This window comes from Triturus cristatus, chromosome 5_2 (assembly GCF_964204655.1).
Source record: "Triturus cristatus chromosome 5_2, aTriCri1.1, whole genome shotgun sequence".
NCBI classification, from domain to species: domain Eukaryota; kingdom Metazoa; phylum Chordata; class Amphibia; order Caudata; family Salamandridae; genus Triturus; species Triturus cristatus.
Genome location: NC_140588.1, coordinates 202,292,150 through 202,311,270, shown reverse-complemented (window position 1 = coordinate 202,311,270; position 19,121 = coordinate 202,292,150). Strand labels below are relative to the sequence as shown.

The following is a 19,121-nucleotide window of genomic DNA, read 5'->3' as shown; positions in this document are numbered from 1 at the left end:
TTTAAGACACTCGAGCGTTTGAATTTGGTTCGCCGGTAATCAGGAGAAACGCGCTCGTTTACAGGTGAGACAAGACGCTTACATCGAATTAAGGGTAGTAAAGTATTCGGACATGTTTAAAGTATTTTGATTTCTTGCCAAGCGTCGTGTTGGTGACCATGGTCCAGCGGGCTCGTGCATTAATATAACATCGCTATTTCCAATATATTCTTAGGCAATCATACATTGCTACTGTACTATGTATGAGGTCATTACCTTGTCTACGTGTGTGTTTTCTTTTTATGGCGGAATTTGTGTGGGTTTCATGCGGACATGGTGCCGATAATAGAAATATTGTGTGGTATTCAGGAATCGTTATCTAGCGTATTCTGGGAATTCTTTGTTGGTCTTGTGTGTGTTCGAAATTTCTTTGGCGGGGTTTATGAAACTACTTGCATATCGCAAGTATAATTACATAGGGAGCACGTAAATATTTAGAATAACTATAGAGACTTGTGGCTCACTAAATTTTGTCTACTATCATTGTAATCTATGTCTTTGATTTCGGATGTCGTTTCCTTACGGTGCACAATAGCTGTAGGATATACATTTTACTAGATTATTATATATAAGTTAGGATGGGAGATATAGGCCGTCACTTTTCTCTTTTATTCTTAGATAAGACTAGGAGATGGGTTTCGGAATGGGACCTTAGATTTAACATGACTTTATAGATGGGCTTTCGTGTAATTCTTTATTCTCGTGTTGTTTTCCTTTAGAAGTAAGCAGCCCACACATTGGGCATAAATATACAACAACAATGTTGACAGAACAATGCTTGTGACACGTAGTGATTGAATAAGAATCTGACTGTCATTTATATTACCTGGTGACTTATACACGATCGTACTCATACGTATACCTTTCAGCGACTTGGAAAGGTAAGATAGCTCTCATTTTCAACTGGAAAGCGCTGTAATGTAAATATTCCCATCTGATCTAGGTCTTCCATGCCCGTAAGGGGCTGTAATAACTGTTTCTCCAAAATTTATTATTTTTATTAGGTCATACTCCTATTTTTTATACGAATTTTATATCCATTGGAAACCGTACCCTTTGAGTTTCGTGAAGTTCGTTTCTTAAAGTATCCATGGTAAGAATTTATGCAAATATTATAATAGCTCTCTCACTGAATAAGCTATTGGTCACACGAACCACCTTTACCTATCAGGCATACGGACCCCTACATCTTCCCTTTTGTATATTCATGAATTCACTTATGGTTTAGGCTTTCATTCATATACACTTTAAATGGTAGTTTTTGTTTCTTAGAAACATTGAATAACATGCATGTTGAGGTAGGATGTGTATGTTGTTTCTTCGTGTGATACTTTTATCTTTGTCCTGACCGTACATTTGTCTAAATATGTCCTCCCCCCCCCCTTTCTTAGTACAAATTGTATATAATGTATTTATTTGTGAGACTTATTTTGTATGTGTTTGGTATTGTGTTATTATTTTAACTATTTGTATGTAATATATGGTATTGTCATGATATATATGTATTGTTGGCAATGTAGGTTGTTGTGTTTTATGTGGTATAAGAGGTGTTTTTGTATACATGTATGGTTTTATTTGTATTGATTTACAGCCCTGACGAAGTTCTATAAGAACGAAACGCGTTGGCTGAGCTTGACTGTCCTTGGATTTTGAATAAGAATAAAGAAACAATCTTTGGGATATTTGAAAAGACTTTTTCCTTGAGTGCACCGTCCCTTTGTCAAATACAGTGTTGTTACTTAGGCTTATTTCCTGTAGGTGCTCCCATGCCTTCTCTCTCAGACTTAATTTCCACAACTTTACTGCCGGCTTATATTCAGTTCTACATTTGCAAACATTTGTGGGATTTTGTGTAATTCCTCCTTTAATCTTTTGAGTGTTTTAGTACACGATGAGTCAAACCATCCATGCTCCTTCTGTTTGGCCTTCTCACCCGCAGCAAAGAGACTCTCTTTAACTCCATCTGTTATTGATAAGAAAGCTGTAATAATTTTGGTGTTTGAACTAGAGTCATCTAGACAATACTAGAAGGCACTCCTCTTGTTATTAATCAACTTATTGAGGAGGCCTTCTGGGTTAATCTGGGACCAGAGAAGAGGATAACCATTATTCCTTGCTAACCCAATTTCATTTGCCAGTTTGTATATTTTACCTCGTCTCTGTTTGAAAAATAACACCATGTTCATTGCATACTCAGTGGAAAGTGATCGCTAAGTGGGATTGAGTGGGTAAAGAAGTTAAAAAGGTAACCTAGACACCTGTACGAGAGTATGTTAACACAAACAACTACGACTGACTACCGGTTTAGCACTTGAAATCCCAAAGTCTCCAAACTGTTATTACGTTCCTGTGCACAAATCTTCCGGAGTGCGCCGTAGGACCACTCCACTGCGGTTCAGTTGAAGAAGCAAAAAACAAAGAGGAAGGTGCACCAGATAGAGAGAGTCCAAGTCAGACAAAAGTCCTTAATGTTTCCTTTTTATTTTCTTCTAATGTGAAGAGATAAAAACCCAGCCAACGCGTTTCGTTGCACACTGGAACTTCTTCAAGGCGGTAGACAAGTAACATGACAACAAATAAATGACATATATAACATATAAAGCAACACACGTTACAACAAATATATTACATAAGACAAAAGTCTGTACAGGGATCTAAGAATGCACAAAGCTTCATGAACAAGTAGCACATATAAAAAACATTAAAAACAAACAAGTATCTTCATTTGTCCGGAAGTCTAACAAATGCCAATACTGTAAACATTTTCTAGAAGAACCGATCTTAGTTAGTTTCAGAAAATGACTTTAATTATTAAATAGATAGAAAAGTCCCGAAAAAACAGGAAAAACAAAAAAGAGGGAGAGGAAGAAGGGTGGTGATAAACCTACACTGATCCTTATTACGTGACCCTCATGACAAAGGCAGCAGAGAAAAAGATGAGGAAAAAGAAACAGAAGAGGTAGAAGAGAATGTGAATTTGAAAAAAATGGAAATAAAAGAAAATAGAAATACAAATACGAGAAATAAAAAATACAAGGTTGCTCAGAAAATCAGAAAAGGGAGGATTACTCAGAAGTGATAATAGCCACGGGGATATAATTGCGAAAATCTGAGCACTCACCATAGAATGCGTGTTTTATTTAGTTCTAAATCGAAATGCAGAATTGCATCATCTCATATTCATGAGAGGTTCTCGGGATCAAATATCTAATATAAAGGTAATAAGTAGTTGTTTGTAAATTAGAAACCAAATATGAGAGTTTAACAGACAAGGGTTAGACGATCCTGGATACAGGAAGCACCCAGGAGGCGAACAACGCCTATTACGAAAAACACATACTCAGGTATGGTAACCACAATCAAGAAAGAAACCCCAGATTCTAAGGGCTTATTAGTACATTTAAAAGAAATGTTAAAAAAAAATTAAGAAAGCTGAAGAATGACAAACAGTTACTAAGCCTAGTCAGTTCATACTGTAATAGTTAAGAGGACAAGAAGATCCAATGCTAGGCTAGCAGTATTGTAGGTGTAGGTTTGACCGCAAATAGTGCCGCACACCCTTAGATTGAAGATCTGAAAAGGACTTACCCAATCTGATAGAATTAGGTTTAGACAGCGATAATATGGCACAAAATTTCAGAAGAGATGAGTTTGTCTATTTAATACAGTTCATTCTTGCGCTCCTTGATTCGAGCAGAATTAGAAGGGTTCCACAGTTCTGTAGAAGATTATAAAAAAATTAATAATCCACTCGTGCCATCTCCCATTCACCAGAGATACACGCAGTGTGTGACACATATATATAATATATTCTTGAAACCGACTAATTTATGGTCAAGTATAGTTGGAAAGTGCCCATGTCGCAACCCCCATCTTATAATTAATGCCCCAAGCACGAGAAATGGGCCCGAGGTTGTGTGCAAAACGCAATATGAAAAAACGGCCTGCCGAACGCCTAAAGGTACAAATGATGAGAGTGAAGATACTGGTTCTGTTAGCAACACATCGGTCTCATCACAGGGAAGTACTGCCTCATCCTCCATGGCAAATAATGTCCCTTTAGGGGAAGGGGCCTCGTCTTTTCAGAAAGAACTAGCAAAATTGCGTATCTCGAGCCGACTCCAACAAAAGAAAGAACAACAAAAATTAGACGGGGAGGGAGGAGGGCAAAAAGCAAATCCCCAAAATACAATCGGAAGAATGGATACTCAAACCAGAACCAAGAAGGGCAATATCAATTAGTCACAAGTAATGAAGCTGTTACAACAGATGTTGATGATGATTGTCAATTGAAGATTGTTAATCTTTCTAATAAAATGTTGGACAAAGATGAGATGAATGTCCTCAGTAAGGGTTTAAACTTTTGTCCTACTCAATGTGGGGATCTGGTTAATGCTCATGTAGATCTTTTTAAGTTTGTCAGGATGTTAAAACTTCGTGACTTCTTTGCGAATAGACCACAAGAATCTATTAAGGGTATACCCCCACGAGAACCAGACTCTCACACAATCGCTGACGTCAGAAACATACAATGTCTCCTGTCTATTTGTGATGATGACACTAACGATATGTCCACATTATTACATGACTTTGAAATTAGACAGGATGGGGACGCGGATAGTGGTTTACGTCCCAAATCCAAATTCATACCAACTTTTGGTTATGACATGAACATCGACGTTTTCCATAAGAAGATGTCAGAGGAATTATATGCATTAGAAGCACCTAAAAAATACAAGCCCAAACTAACACAGAACATCTCTCTTGGTGAAAGATTGGCCCTTCAACGCCTAAGGGAGGATACTACCATTGTGATACGCGAGGCAGACAAAGGGGGTAATGTTGTCATCATGAATCGCCCTGACTACCTCAATGAAATTAATCGACAATTGGGGGATACCTCGTGTTATAGACGCATTACACATAACCCTATCCCCAATCTCATCACCACCATAAATGGCAGACTTATTGAATGGAAAGACGTATGTTTGATTTCGGAGGATGAATATAGATATCTCAAGGTTGATTGTCCATCATACCCTTGTATTTATGTTTTACCTAAAATACATAAAGGAGGTCCTTTCCCCCCCGGAAGACCAATTATCTCAGGGGTGGGATCAGCCACTGAGAACTTATCCAAATTCGTTGATGCTAAACTGCACAAATTTGTACTTGATCTTCCATCATATGTAAAAGATAGCAAAGATATATTGGTCAAGTTCAGAAATTTCCAATGGTCGGACGAACTTTTGTTTGTGACTCTTGATGTCGTAAGCCTATATACCTGTATAGATAAGCAATATGCGATTATGGCTATGCACTCTTTCCTGGACAGAGATGGGGCGGAACTTTATGAATACAACAAAATGATTGTCGAGATGGTTGACATTATCCTAATGAATAATTTCTTTCTACATGACTCTAGTTGGTACCAACAGACCAAAGGCGTCGCGATGGGTTCCGTGTTTGCTCCCTCGTACGCCTGCCTCTTTATGGGGTGGTACGATAAGGAGCATGCCTGGGCCCGAAGTGCCTCCCCCTGGACGGATTTTATTGTGTTTTGGGGGAGGTACATTGACGACATTATTTGCCTTTGGTCTGGGTCGGTTGAAATGTTACAACAATATTTTGAGTATCTAAATGACAATATTTTCAATGTCAAATTTACGATGTCCTATCACAAGGACAACATCAATTTCTTAGACATAAACTTCTTTATTGAGGATGGGATGATACAAAGTAAGCTATATAGAAAAGAGACAGCGTGTCATGCGATGTTACATGCATCCAGTGCGCACGCTAGCTCGGTCATCAACAATATTCCCTTTGGGGAAATGACCCGCATTAGGAGAAACTGCAGCACGGAAGAAACTTTTCTTCTTAACATCAAGGAGACTAGGGGAAGATTTGAAAAAAGTGGTTACAGCAACAAATTATTAGATAAAGCTGAACAGAGAATCCTTGGTACAAACAGGGATTCCACTTTGCTTGATAAATACACTGTACGGGATTCCCCAAAAAATGACAACAAAATGAGGTTTATTACTCAGTATACGACTTACAGTAATAGGATCTTTAACGCCTTACGTAAAAACTGGCATCTACTTTCCTCGGTCTCCGGATTAAAGGAGTGTATCACGGAGAGGCCGAGCATTACATATCGAAGAGGGACCTCTTTGAGAAAACAACTCTGCCCAAGTTATGTGGTGACTCCCCCAGGAAATGGCAATTGGATACCTAAGAAACCTAACGGATTTTTCACTTGCAGCCTTTGCAATATTTGCAGTAGTGGAAAAAACAAAACAACGTCTTTCTCCTTTAACAGTCCACGGATCTATAATATTACCCATTTTATCAACTGTAATACCACTCACGTGGTATATATTGTGGGATGTGAATGTAAAATCATATATGTGGGGAGCACCACACGCTGTTTAAAAATCCGAATTCAGGAACATAGGAGAGCACTAATCAAGAGGGACACCAGATACCCCATTACTGAACACTATAACAATAAACATAATGGCAGCAATTCCTTCTGGTTTCATGGCATCGACCACGTACCTCCAAGTAAGAGGGGGTCTAACCGTGAATTGATACTCAGGCAATTGGAGTCAAAGTGGATTTGTCGCTTGCGGGCAATTGCCCAGGGTCATAATTCCGATTCCGAAATGCATTTCTTTCTTTAAACTGTACCATGCTAGAACTCTTTTCTTATTCATGTCGGGACATCTCCCTATTGGGCACTCAGGCAATTGGATTCGTAGTGGATTTGTTGCTTGCGGGCCACTACGGAGAGTCCATATTCCGATCCTGAAATACATTCTTCCCTTTAGTCATATCCTGTTAGTACTATTTTCTTTTTCTCCTTCTCTCATGATGAGACATCCACTTAAAACCAATTAGATTCAATTATCTCTTCGTGTTATGAATTCTTTTTTTTTTTCTTTTTTTTTTACTATCTAAGTTTTTGGATTCCCCGTCTCATTCTTGCTAAGAATGACTTACTTTTTAGTGCTGGGGAAATTTAAGAATATATAACAAATTTGTTACTTCTAAATAGCTTGTGGAATTTCAATTATTTCTTCTGATGCCTATATGCTGCCTTATTTTTGGCAAATAGGACATTTATAGTTCCAATATGGCGTCCTCCCGTTTCAAATTTCATATTATTATTTACTTTCGTATCCAAAGCCGTCTTGGGATATGATATCAATACATGTCATTTTCTAATACTGAACATCTTTCACAATATTATTTATTACTTGCCCTATATACTATGTTTGTTGAACTACTACTCGATCTGTAATAAACTGCCTAATGGATTTTCTATCGTTCCATCATGGCGTCCCCCGTCCCCCTTTTTTCCTTTCATCCGTCCTCGTTCTACTAACGATCGCGAGACACGTAATGCGCCGGACGATCACCTGACTGAGACTTTTTGTATTTACGTTTTCAAATACCTTGATGGCGCGACATTGACTTAGCTTGCCGCGGGCATGAACTAATTCTCGAGTAGCCTGATCGTACGGGACTTCCCAGGTAAGAATGCCTCTCTCCCCCCCTTTTCTTGTTTTAGAACTTCTCGTGTAAGGTATCTGCTAACTTGCGACACTGCTTAACGGGCTATACCACACCCGCTACTCCAATGTAGCAGTTTTTTATATATTTTCTACGTTTCTTTCCCCGTGGCGTGTATTTGTACCTTTAGGCGTTCGGCAGTCCGTTTTTTCATATTGCGTTTTTCACACAACCTCGTGCCCATTTCTCGTGCTTGGGGCATTAATTATAAGTTGTGGGTTGCGACATGGGCACTTTCCAACTATACTTGACCATAAATTAGTCGGTTTCAAGAATATATTATATATATGTGTCACACACTGCGTGTATCTCTGGTGAATGGGAGATGGCACGAGTGGATTATTAATTATTTTATAATCTTCTACAGAACTGTGGAACCCTTCTAATTCTGCTCGAATCAAGGAGCGCAAGAATGAACTGTATTAAATAGACAAACTCGTCTCTTCTGAAATTTTGTGCCATATTATCGCTGTCTAAACCTAATTCAATCAGATTGGGTAAGTCCTTTTCAGATCTTCATTCTAAGGGTGTGCGGCACTATTTGCGGTCAAACCTACACCTACAATACTGCTAGCCTAGCATTGGATCTTCTTGTCCTCTTAACTATTACAGTATGAACTGACTAGGCTTAGTAACTGTTTGTCGTTCTTCAGCTTTCTTAAATTTTTTTTAACATTTCTTTTAAATGTACTAATAAGCCCTTAGAATCTGGGGTTTCTTTTTTGATTGTGGTTACCATACCTGAGTATGTGTTTTTCGTAATAGGCGTTGTTCGCCTCCTGGGTGCTTCCTGTATCCAGGATCGTCTAACCCTTGTCTGTTAAACTCTCATGTTTGGTTTCTAATTTACAAACAACTACTTATTACCTTTATATTAGATATTTGATCCCGAGAACCTCTCATGAATATGAGATGATGCAATTCTGCATTTCGATTTTGAATTAAATAAAACACGCATTCTATGGTGAGTGCTCAGATTTTCGCAATTATATCCCCGTGGCTATTATCACTTCTGAGTAATCCTCCCTTTTCTGATTTTCTGAGCAACCTTGTATTTTTTATTTCTTGTATTTGTATTTGTATTTTCTTTTATTTCCATTTTTTTCAAATTCACATTCTCTTCTACCTCTTCTGTTTCTTTTTCCTCATCTTTTTCTCTGCTGCCTTTGTCGTGAGGGTCACGTAATAAGGATCAGTGTAGGTTTATCACCACCCTTCTTCCTCTCCCTCTTTTTTGTTTTTCCTGTTTTTTCGGGACTTTTCTATCTATTTAATAATTAAAGTCATTTTCTGAAATTAACTAATATAGGTTCTTCTAGAAAATGTTTACAGTATTGGCGTTTGTTAGACTTCCGGACAAATGAAGATACTTGTTTGTTTTTAATGTTTTTTATGTGCTACTTGTTCATGAAGCTTTGTGCATTCTTAGATCCCTGTACAGACTTTTGTCTTATGTAATATATTTGTTGTAACGTGTGTTGCTTTATATGTTATATATGTCATTTATTTGTTGTCATGTTACTTGTCTACAGCCTTGAAGAAGTTCCAGTGTGGAACGAAACGCGTTGGCTGGGTTTTTATCTCTTCACATTAGAAGAAAATAAAAAGGAAACATTAAGGACTTTTGTCTGACTTGGACTCTCTCTATCTAGTGCACCTTCCTCTTTGTTTTTTACCTGTACGAGAGTAGTATGTGATCAATAGTGCTCTAACTATTCCTTCCACAGAAGGTTGTTTTATGGGCCACATACAGCTAGGCGATTTCATTTGCAACAACCAGGTCAAATTTTGACATTATGTCATTGATCTTATCCCCATAACACCCATGTCTGAAATGAGGCTGTTCACCTCCCTCCTGGTCTATCATGTCACAGATTTTATCCGACTGAGTGTGACATTGTTGCAGATTGAAGTCACCCCCCCAATAAATGATAGTTTGACTACTACTATCTGAAGTGATGTATTCCAACTCTGCAGTCAAACTATTCAAGGAGTCTGTAATTTCCCTGGTTGTGGTGTTGTTATAGAAATTGATTAATGCCAATCTTGTCGCATATTGCGACTCACATAGTTGTAGTTGGTAATATGGATTATGGGTAACCATTTTAATGTTAATAAATCCAACACTATTAGGTACAAAAATAAATAGTCCCCCCTTCGCCCATCCATGGTTTGAATGAGTGGCTGGTGTAAAATATGTCCTAGATCCATTAATATGAACTGGCTCAGTGAGCCATGTCTGCTGCAGGGAAATAATTTGATAGTCTGTCACAAACTCTATCCATTCCATGTTATATCTCTTCTTCTTCAAGCCAGCCACATTCCAACTTAGAAATCCTAATTGTTCGCAGTTATCATCTGTGTGCTTTTTACTACCACCCATATCTGCCCTAATAACTGTAGTCGATCTAACTTCCTTAGATGTCTATTGTGAACAATTACCCTCAGTGAACTTTTCTATGGGGTACGTTCTTGGGGATTGCTCTATATTACCTATAAAAGGGTGATCATTAAGTCAGTCCAAGCCATCTAAGGAAGATAGACAGTGAAAACAATTAGAAGTTTGAACCAGATACCTTTCGTCCATCCTTGATCTCTGGGAATATATTGTCTTTGGTCTGATATCCTTGGTATAAATTTTGGTTGGTAGAAGTATCCCAGAAGGACGGAAGCAATCGTGTCTGCATGAATGTTGCTAATTCAAAACAGTTTCAACTAACAAATGTCTCTTAAAGGTCAAAACAACACAGTCACCTGGTAGTGTTATTTCCCCGCACCCCACCCATTTAACCCTTCTTGCCATTTAAAATTTGGTAAGTAGATGTTCGGTTAATCCTGTTCTGGCACCTAGCCAGTTCAATAACGTATTTCTTAGTGAGGTCCAATTGTCCCTACTCTCTATGGATAGTGGGGTAACATTCATTAGGACTACCACATATGGTGTAACTGCAGGTGGCAAATCCGAGGGGTCAGATATTTGCACTAAGCGATCACTATGATGGTATATTAAGGCTGGGGTCATTGCTTCTCTATCATTTTGTATACCTACATAGTTAGAGTGATATAAACCTATCCCGCTTGGCAGTATATTACTTGGTTTAATGCTGGTTTGAGTTGGGGCTTCAGAGGAGGCTAAACATATCGTACTGTCACAGACTTTTGGAGCATGGGCAGTAGCAACAATATTTAAAAGCTCCAAGCACGAATTAGTTCTTATTTCTACCTTCACTAAGCGGGTTTGTATAGAGACCAATATATTATTTATATGTTGATCAAATAGTTTAAGAGATTCCGCTAAAGTATCCAGCTTACCAATTTTTAACTTATCCGATTCTACATTTATATGTGTCGGATTGGATACTAATAGTTCTTTGGCCCGGGGTTGGCTTATCGCTTGAGTAGGTCACTCTGACTCTCGGGTTGTGCAGGCCACAGGTGGGTTAGACTGTGGCTTTCTAACCCGTTAAGGGGTGGAGAGTTAAACTCTGATGGAGAAATGGTTTCTGGAAGGTGTTGGATACATCTGTTTACCTTGCTATTACTACTTTTGTTATGTTGTCTTATAGGACCCAAGTCTTTGCTAATATTAACAGGGCGGCTAGTGTGGTGCTCTGGTATATTCTCAGGGGCTTGGGGCGCATGAGTTAAGGTAGTCTGAATGGAAATGCAGTCGTTCTTTATATGTAATGACTCCTCAACTGTTGATATTTGCATTTCAATGGCCCCCATTGCCCCTGTGATATACTTCAAGAGCGTAATTTGGGACTTATCTGGGGATCGGTTCTTGCCAGCAGAGGCAGTATGCTTTCTCTTTCCCATTTATGATGGATGATTTATGGTATGAGGGTTGCAAATGTATAAGGACACGGGGTCAGGGGAAATCTCAGATTAGCACTTCACGGCTCAGCTACTATGATGTACTAAGTTAGTATCAAGTATTACCAGTTATAAGATCCAGCCCTCGGGATAGATTTCAGGTTTTTTACCTCTGTGTCAATTAAAGAACAGGTCAGAAGAAGATCAATCATTAACCCTGTCACAATTCGCCAGTTGGCAGCTACTTCAATGTCCACAGTTTCCAAATTCTACAAAAAGTATTTAAATAGATAGTTCTCGCAAGACAGGCCTTGTGTTAAAGTATTTAAAATAGCATGTACACACTGGACCGAAAATACAAAAAACAGGGAGCTGGAAGTAAGCTTAATCCTTTAGACAGTACCTTGTTTTCTGTAAATATAAGCGCTTAGCTTTCCAGGTATGATGAAAACGCAGCTAAAGGAGCCTGTTGTTGTAGTATAACCTACACGATGATCCGCAGTTTCAGTTGCTTCCAACATTACAAGTTCAGATAATCCCAAACAAAAAACTCAAGAGTGGTGGCCCCGCCCTGCCTCTTCCTGTTGCCGACGGGAGTAGGGCGGGCCCGCATGTGTCCCGCACCACTGGGGTCGAGGCAGCGCTTTATAGCGCGATGCTCATGCCTCCCCCCTCAGCAGCTGTAGATGATTGCTAGCATTGCACCCTGGGTGTTAGAGGCAGCAGGAATCCGTTTATGGGCAGAAATGAAAGGCAAGTGTACAAAGGCGTCCCCAATCCAGAAACAGAAGTGTTGATGTTTAGAACTGACCGCTGCATGAGGTGAATTGGGCCCTTGCATGTGGGTCTTCATCAGGGTGGTAGAGCGAAAAGGGTAGGGAAACCTATGGTGGTGCTTCACCGTAGGTGTTTAACTCAGATGCACCCTCCTATCTTGGCCAAATGCTCAGGATACACAGAAAACTCCAAAAACTGTCTCACTGTGGATGCTGATCCTCGTAATTCCGCTCGTAAAATGAAATTGCAACAACTGATTAGGACCTGTCCCCTTTCCCTTTGAATGGAAACCAATAGGGATGAAGAAGTATGTTCACAAATCAATCGTAACGGTCGTTGATCCTCTACACAGGACGTTTTAACCCCTGACAAGTGGAGAAATGCATCTGAATCAGTATAAAGCCCAATCAGCAGATCAAGTTGAGGTGATGCAACATGCACAAAACAATTAACAAATAGGATGCAGAGGATCAGGAAGCTTGAGTCCGAATTTCCCTGCATTGAGGGTTGGTGAATATAAGGCATTACTCTATCCCCACACTAACGCTAAAATTACATCCCTATTGTTGCATCTTCTGGGACAAGAGATAAAAGGTGTCAGTATGTGGAGTCTTCCTAAGAAGTCTCTCCACCATCTATGGGTCTAATAGCATAGAGCTATTAAGACAGAGCTTGTTCTAAGAGGCTCCCTTTCCTAAGGCAGAAAGTGAAGTGGGCCCTTTCCCTACTTTCAACATTGCATTATTATAGTATCTTTCCCAGGAGTCCTTGTGAGTTACGCTATTCGCTCTGAGCATCATCTGAAAGGTAATTTTCCATGGGATCACGATGTTCTTCTCACCATTTGTGTCCGTGGTTCCCAAGCCTTCTCCTGTGCGAAAGTCAACGGCCTTCCCTTATCTATTCAGACCGAACGATATAACTTTTCCTCTCTGTGAGAAGTTGGCCTGGTATATGCTGTCCACGAATTAAAGTGTGCACCCTGTACCAGTCCAAACAACCATTATGATGATTAAGTCAAAGATAACCTTTATAGAAAGCCATCCTAGTGGTAGCTATGGAGAGCAGCCTTCAGGCTAAGTCTTAAAGGAATGTTAAGCACCTTGTTTTACCAGAATACAATCTTATAGCATTGGCTGAATGAAAGGGAAACCACACAGTAGTTATAGATATATGTATTTATTATATATAACACTGTCTAGTATCCTCTACATGAGGATAGAACACAAATCAAATAATACAGTTGCAAAGAATCAAACGTAAGTAGCACAATACACAGTGGGCTCCAGGGGGAGACCAAACCATATATTAAATAAGTGGTATAAGAACCACGAGTCGGGACTAGACCTAGTTTAGAAGGTGTAGAATTGCTGGGACCCCAAGGAACCACCCAAGGCGAGTGAGTAGGGACCCCACGGAGGAAGGGTGCAGAGTAAGAACACGACCGCGTGCTCCATACGATTCAATGGGAAAGTTGCGGTTGGAAAATCAGAGATTAAGGACCCTTTCCAGCAGATTACAAAGACAACCCTTGGAACTTAAGAGTGTGGAGAGCCACCCCACCCGTGGATACCTTTGTACCAGAGTTAACTATCCAAGAGGAGCCGGGTGCATAGGCACGAAGTGGCGTCGGGAACCTCCGTCGTTCTCTATGGACGTCGACAAAGAAATGCTGCTGCTGAAAGTAAGAAAAGTGTCCAATGGAATCCAAACATGGATTCAAGATGTGAAGAACCTGAAAGCACTGGGAACAGAGTCTGGGTCACTTTGGAGTGACCAGGGGCTAGGTAGACGAATGCCCACCGATGTTGGGTGCTTCAGGTGTGATGACGGTGATCTTGACTTTTCAGCTGCGAGGACCCGGAGACATCTAGGACAACTAGGAGCCAGAGGCGAGCTGTCCCACGATGGATGTCGAGTGCTGAGGGGTCGTGTCAGGCGGGAGCACCAACAAGCCTTGGCAGCGGCAAACAACGTAGATGGTCAAGTTCAGTGTCGATCTGGCCTAGCAAGGACCAGGAGACTCACCACATCAAGGGGAGTCAGGGCAGGCCTGGAGCAACCAGGGGAGCCCAAATAAAGATAAGTTGACCCTCAAGTGGACCCACAGGCTGAAGGCACAGGAGTCGTGAGGGGACCTCAGGCGGTTTCACAGGATACCAGCTGGCAGGGCGAGGATGTCGGAGTCCTTCTCAGGAAAGATTAGCTGGGGTAAGTGCTAAAAATGGACCAATGCACGGAATTGTTGCACAACAACAAGCATGTGCAGCTGCAAATACACGTGGTGCACAGGGGTACAGGTTATACGATCCCCACGTGGGATATCTGCCACAAACTTGGTAAGAGGGCAGCTCAACCTCGGAGACCTCCAGAAACCCACCTCCTGTGTTGTTGGAGCCTTCGAAGTCTGCAGGAGCTCAGGATCAGCACACCAGTCAAATGCATTACAGTGCCTGCGTTTGCAGGGGAGTGACTCCTTCACTCCAAAGGAGATTCTTCTGTTGTCTTGGAGGTCCACAGGGTCCTGCACAGAGCCTGTATGGATCACAGACAGTGGCGAGACTGGGGGCGGCAAGGGAAGACAAAGTTGAGCCCAAGGAAGGTCCAGCGAAGTCCAGTGTGTCCAGACGGTCTAAGTGTAGTGGTATCTTCTTGCAGAATCTTGTCCATGTAAAAATCTAATGTGCTGTAGCCAGGTAACCAATTTTATACCCAACGGGAGAGGGTTGGACAGATTCTACAGACCCTCCTAGGGGAGGGATAGGACAGAGGGGTGGCTACACCCATGTCCTTTGTCCAGTTGTGTGCCAGAGCAGGAGCAAATGGCTCCCAGAACTGGTTTGAGCCGGACTATGCCAGGGACACCAAATGTGCTCCTCATGCAGACTTTCTGGCACTGAGACAGTGCACCCACCCAGCCCCAATACACTAAATCCTGTCTGAGAGGTGCTCACACCTCCCTGTGACAGAATTCCTATTGTGCAGCCTTCCCCTGCTCGAGCTTGGCTTAGAAGCAGGAGGGCAGACTCGTGTCTGTGGCTGGCAGCATCCATTTTGTGCTGTAAGGCTCGTGAAAGTTGGTACCGGTAGACTTAGGTACCCCCAGAACCTCGGTTCTGAGGGGAGGAATCATATCTCCCACACCAGTTACTGGTGTGGAGGTATGATTCCAAGGTGTTTGACACCAAACACGACATACTTGCAGTCGTTTTCGAGATAGCATTTACCACAAGGTTATAATGCACCTATACCTATATGTCTGGTAGTATCATGTACAGCCCGGGAGAATGGTCTCCGTAGACTGCAGAGGGGCCCTGCTCATGCAGGAGCACCCTCTCACGTAAAACCCAGCACCCTGCCTTCAGGATTGTTAAGGCCTGCTATAGGGGTGACGTATAAGGTTTTAAGTGTAGTGACATGGATAGATATAGTGAACCTATACCTCTCGTAAGTGGTGCAAGCACCAGCTTACACAGGCTGCAGTATAAGACCTAAGGTTCCATTTTGCATGGCCATTCATGGGTTGCATAATACATGCTTCAGCCCATGGGAGGCTTCTGGGGTACCTATGCCCTGGGTACATGTGTACCATATACTAGGGACTGATAAGGGTACCCCAGTATCCATTCTGGAGTTGTACCAAAGTACATATATATCAATTTAATAAAGAAAGTAGATAGGCTGGGGTCCTGAAAAGCAGGATCCCAGCCAGACTAGTCAAAACAGTGAGTGCAAAAAGCAAAAAGTGGGGGTCACCATAAGAAGCACATCCTACTTTCCTACACTCTCGTTGCCTGTCTAGTAAAACAAAGACATCATTCTAGCTAACAAGAGCGCTTCTTTCACCTACAGCACAAAACGTGAGAAAGAACAAATCCCACAGATCACATGAAATTCAGTTATTAATTCTAAAGCGAGAGTTTCCAGGGAAAATGCGTTTCAGGCCTCCAAGATTCAGCTAACATAAAGAAATGGCAAGTGAGCTTCACGAATTTGCATGGGAAATAAGGCACATTCAATTAATACATTTACCTAATGTAAAATGACATTAATAAACACATTTAATAAATGAATGGTGGTCAGTTACACAACACGTGTTCTTCACGGTAATGTTTTCTACTAGGCATCCACTTTCTACATTAATTCTTCATGTTACTTTAAATGATCTAGACGTCACGTTTTATGTTATTACATTTCGAATTCTAAATCTTCACCTTAATACAACAAAGGATTATATGCGGGTGAGCTCTGCACATGTGATTATAGTGCACCTGACAAATAAAATGCTTTTTCTCCTACATCAACAGCAATAAGGCCTCAACCTGCACAGAGTCAGCCAAAGAACCCTGGACTCATTTTATTAGGTCGAGAGCTAAGCCAAGATTGAGGAAGAATCTGGCATGGGGAATGGCCTCAAAATTCCCGATGGAACCAGGAATGGGCCACTTTCTTGAGGAGGAAGAGGACTTCTCTTCCTAAGACACTCTTTTCATGTGATTATCACACCTAACTTACCTGCAGCCAAGGAAGTCCACTTGGGAATCTCCCTGCACACCTTAGCTCCGAGTGGGCCTCGGATTCAGAGAGGCGCTAGAGTTGCATTTCCTGTATCAGACTCACATATAGTCATAGGGGTCCAAAGGGCATCTTCATATGGCACCCTTTAGGATTTGTTTGACTTAATTGCATTCAAACACTGAGGAATTCAATAAAACATTGAGAGAGCTCCTGTCCAAATTATTGACATGTGGAAAAATGTACTGACATCATAGGACCAGCCTGAAGACTGGGAAGTGTATTCGTAATGTGTGAGATCTGTGCGAATATTGTGTATGCACTCAAAATATTCATACTAAAGGTGAATATTTTTTTCTTCTGCATACTTGCTTTAGTGATAATTGTACCAATGCTGTGTTTGAGTATTTAAATAAAGTGGGCCAAAAAGTAAACATATGGACTCATTATTAATTTGTGGAAAAGGGTACTTCTCCGTATATGAGCAGAAATTATACCCCTCTGAACAAGTGACTCGCAGCAAGAAAACTCCCTATGCATCAGGGACTTTTGCATTTTGTTTCATAGAAACAAACCCTGATTTGGTGGGCTGTTTCTGTGAAACTAAAGAATACCGAGCAAGACCCAATAACATTTAGGCTCTCCTGGTAGTCATGTTTGCTAAACGTCCATCTGCCGAAGTGGTCGATGCACTACAGACAAAGCAACTCCCAACCACTTGGTGGGATCTCTAAGTGAGGTGAGTTGTTCTCCATCAGGCAGGCAGAGGCAAAGGGCTCCTGTTACAGCATCACCCTGGTGTGACGTCTGCCTAAAGTGGGGAAAAGCCAACCCTTAAAACATCTGTTTAATAATATTAATGTTGAGACTACTGCTAGTCATCCAGCTTTGAAGGTGCTAAATTACCTGTTTGAACACAACCACAATCAACAGGTATAGTTATCTGTCATCTGTAGACTGTAGGGGCTGCATATACACAATGCCTGGAGAAAGAAAGCCAAGCCCTTGGGGCACTCCATAAGATGTTGTGTTAAATATTGAGGGTCTCATTTATGAGCCCTCTTGCGGCACTTTTTTGCTGCCAGAACGTAACTTTTTTGACTTTCTGGTGTCGCAACATATTTACAAGGCCAGGTAATGCCAGTTTATGTGGCTTTTCATGGCCTTGTAAACATGTGCTGAATTTTGAAATAGGTTAATTTACTATTCCAACTCCAGTCTGCGCAACAGTAGGGAAGGTTTTGGACTTTAAATCCAACACCATTCCACCAATGCACCCCTCTAAGGCAAGTCTTTATGATGGCTTGCTTGCTGAATGAATAAAGTACTAAAGACTTGTTTGTTTTATTGTCGAATGCTGTGAAGGCACAGTGGGATTCCTCTGTCGTTATAAAGGACATTTCCCATTGCTGTGGGTGTTCCCACGCAACACCCATGGATTCTGAAGCATTCCCAGATTTACGAGAAATTGTAAACATGGTAATGCCTCAGAATCTGATGCCACCCCAGGGGTGGTATTAGGGCGGCGCAAGGAGGAGAAATTGTTTCATTTCTCCTTGTTTTTCTTGTTTCTATATGTTCTGCATTCTGCAGCACACATAGAAAGAGGAAATTGCCTGAATTGATAGATTAGGTGCAGGAAGGTGTCCCTTCCTGCACAAAACCAATCAACCTCGCAATCCTAACTTTACTACTAGTAAATGCCTTTTGTGAATAAAGAAAGTCGTAAAGTTAGGATTTTGTCTCAGATTACTTTTGTGAATCGGGACCTCAGTCTTTTTCTAAATGATCATGATAGACTATAACCGCTTTGCTTGAATTAAAGAGTTCTTTGAAGGTGTTTAATCTTGGAATGTTGAGCAGTGTAATTTTGGTCATGTTAGTATTTCTATGTTCACATTTATTTTCTGCTAAATAAAGTTTTTCTTTTCTCTTTAGGAGTAATGTATTTGATACAAGATCATCGCCTTAGTCATCTTCTGCATGCAGCAATAGGAACTTAATGCTAATGTTTAATTTTCAATTTACCAGTTACATCTGCTGCAGTAAAGAGTGAAATTTTCCCCCTCAAGATTTTCAATCATGCTATTCATTTTGGCTACTTCTTCAACCAGTGATGTTTATTGTTTTCAAACCTGCAAGACAATTGACAACTGTTTGCCTTTTGTATATGTACTCTAGTAAACAATATCCGGCTGCAATTTTGATTAGTAGTCATAATTGTGCATTGTAGTAGTTTCAAACACTGGCGAATGCAATTTGAGTGTTACATCAATTATAATTTAGCGCTTATGTTTCTTTATTATTATTCTTAGTTTAACTAATAGCTGGTCCTAGATTTACTGGGGACTCTCTATGTGTCACTGACAATAGTTAAAACATTATGCCCCTCC

At 40.8% G+C, this 19,121-nt stretch overlaps 1 protein-coding gene across 1 annotated transcript in view; it reads left to right on the top strand.

The window, feature by feature from the left end:
* The window catches only part of LOC146822800 (fibrous sheath-interacting protein 2-like), a 666,318-nt gene extending 647,400 nt beyond the window's left edge, over positions 1-18,918 (top strand). Inside the window, exon 6 of the mRNA XM_085606304.1 lies at positions 18,667-18,918. Within this exon, the coding sequence (XP_085462430.1) occupies positions 18,667-18,672 (6 nt within the window). The 3' untranslated portion in view covers positions 18,673-18,918. The remainder of the gene's footprint in view (positions 1-18,666) is intronic.
* The last annotated feature ends 203 nt before the right edge of the window (positions 18,919-19,121 follow it).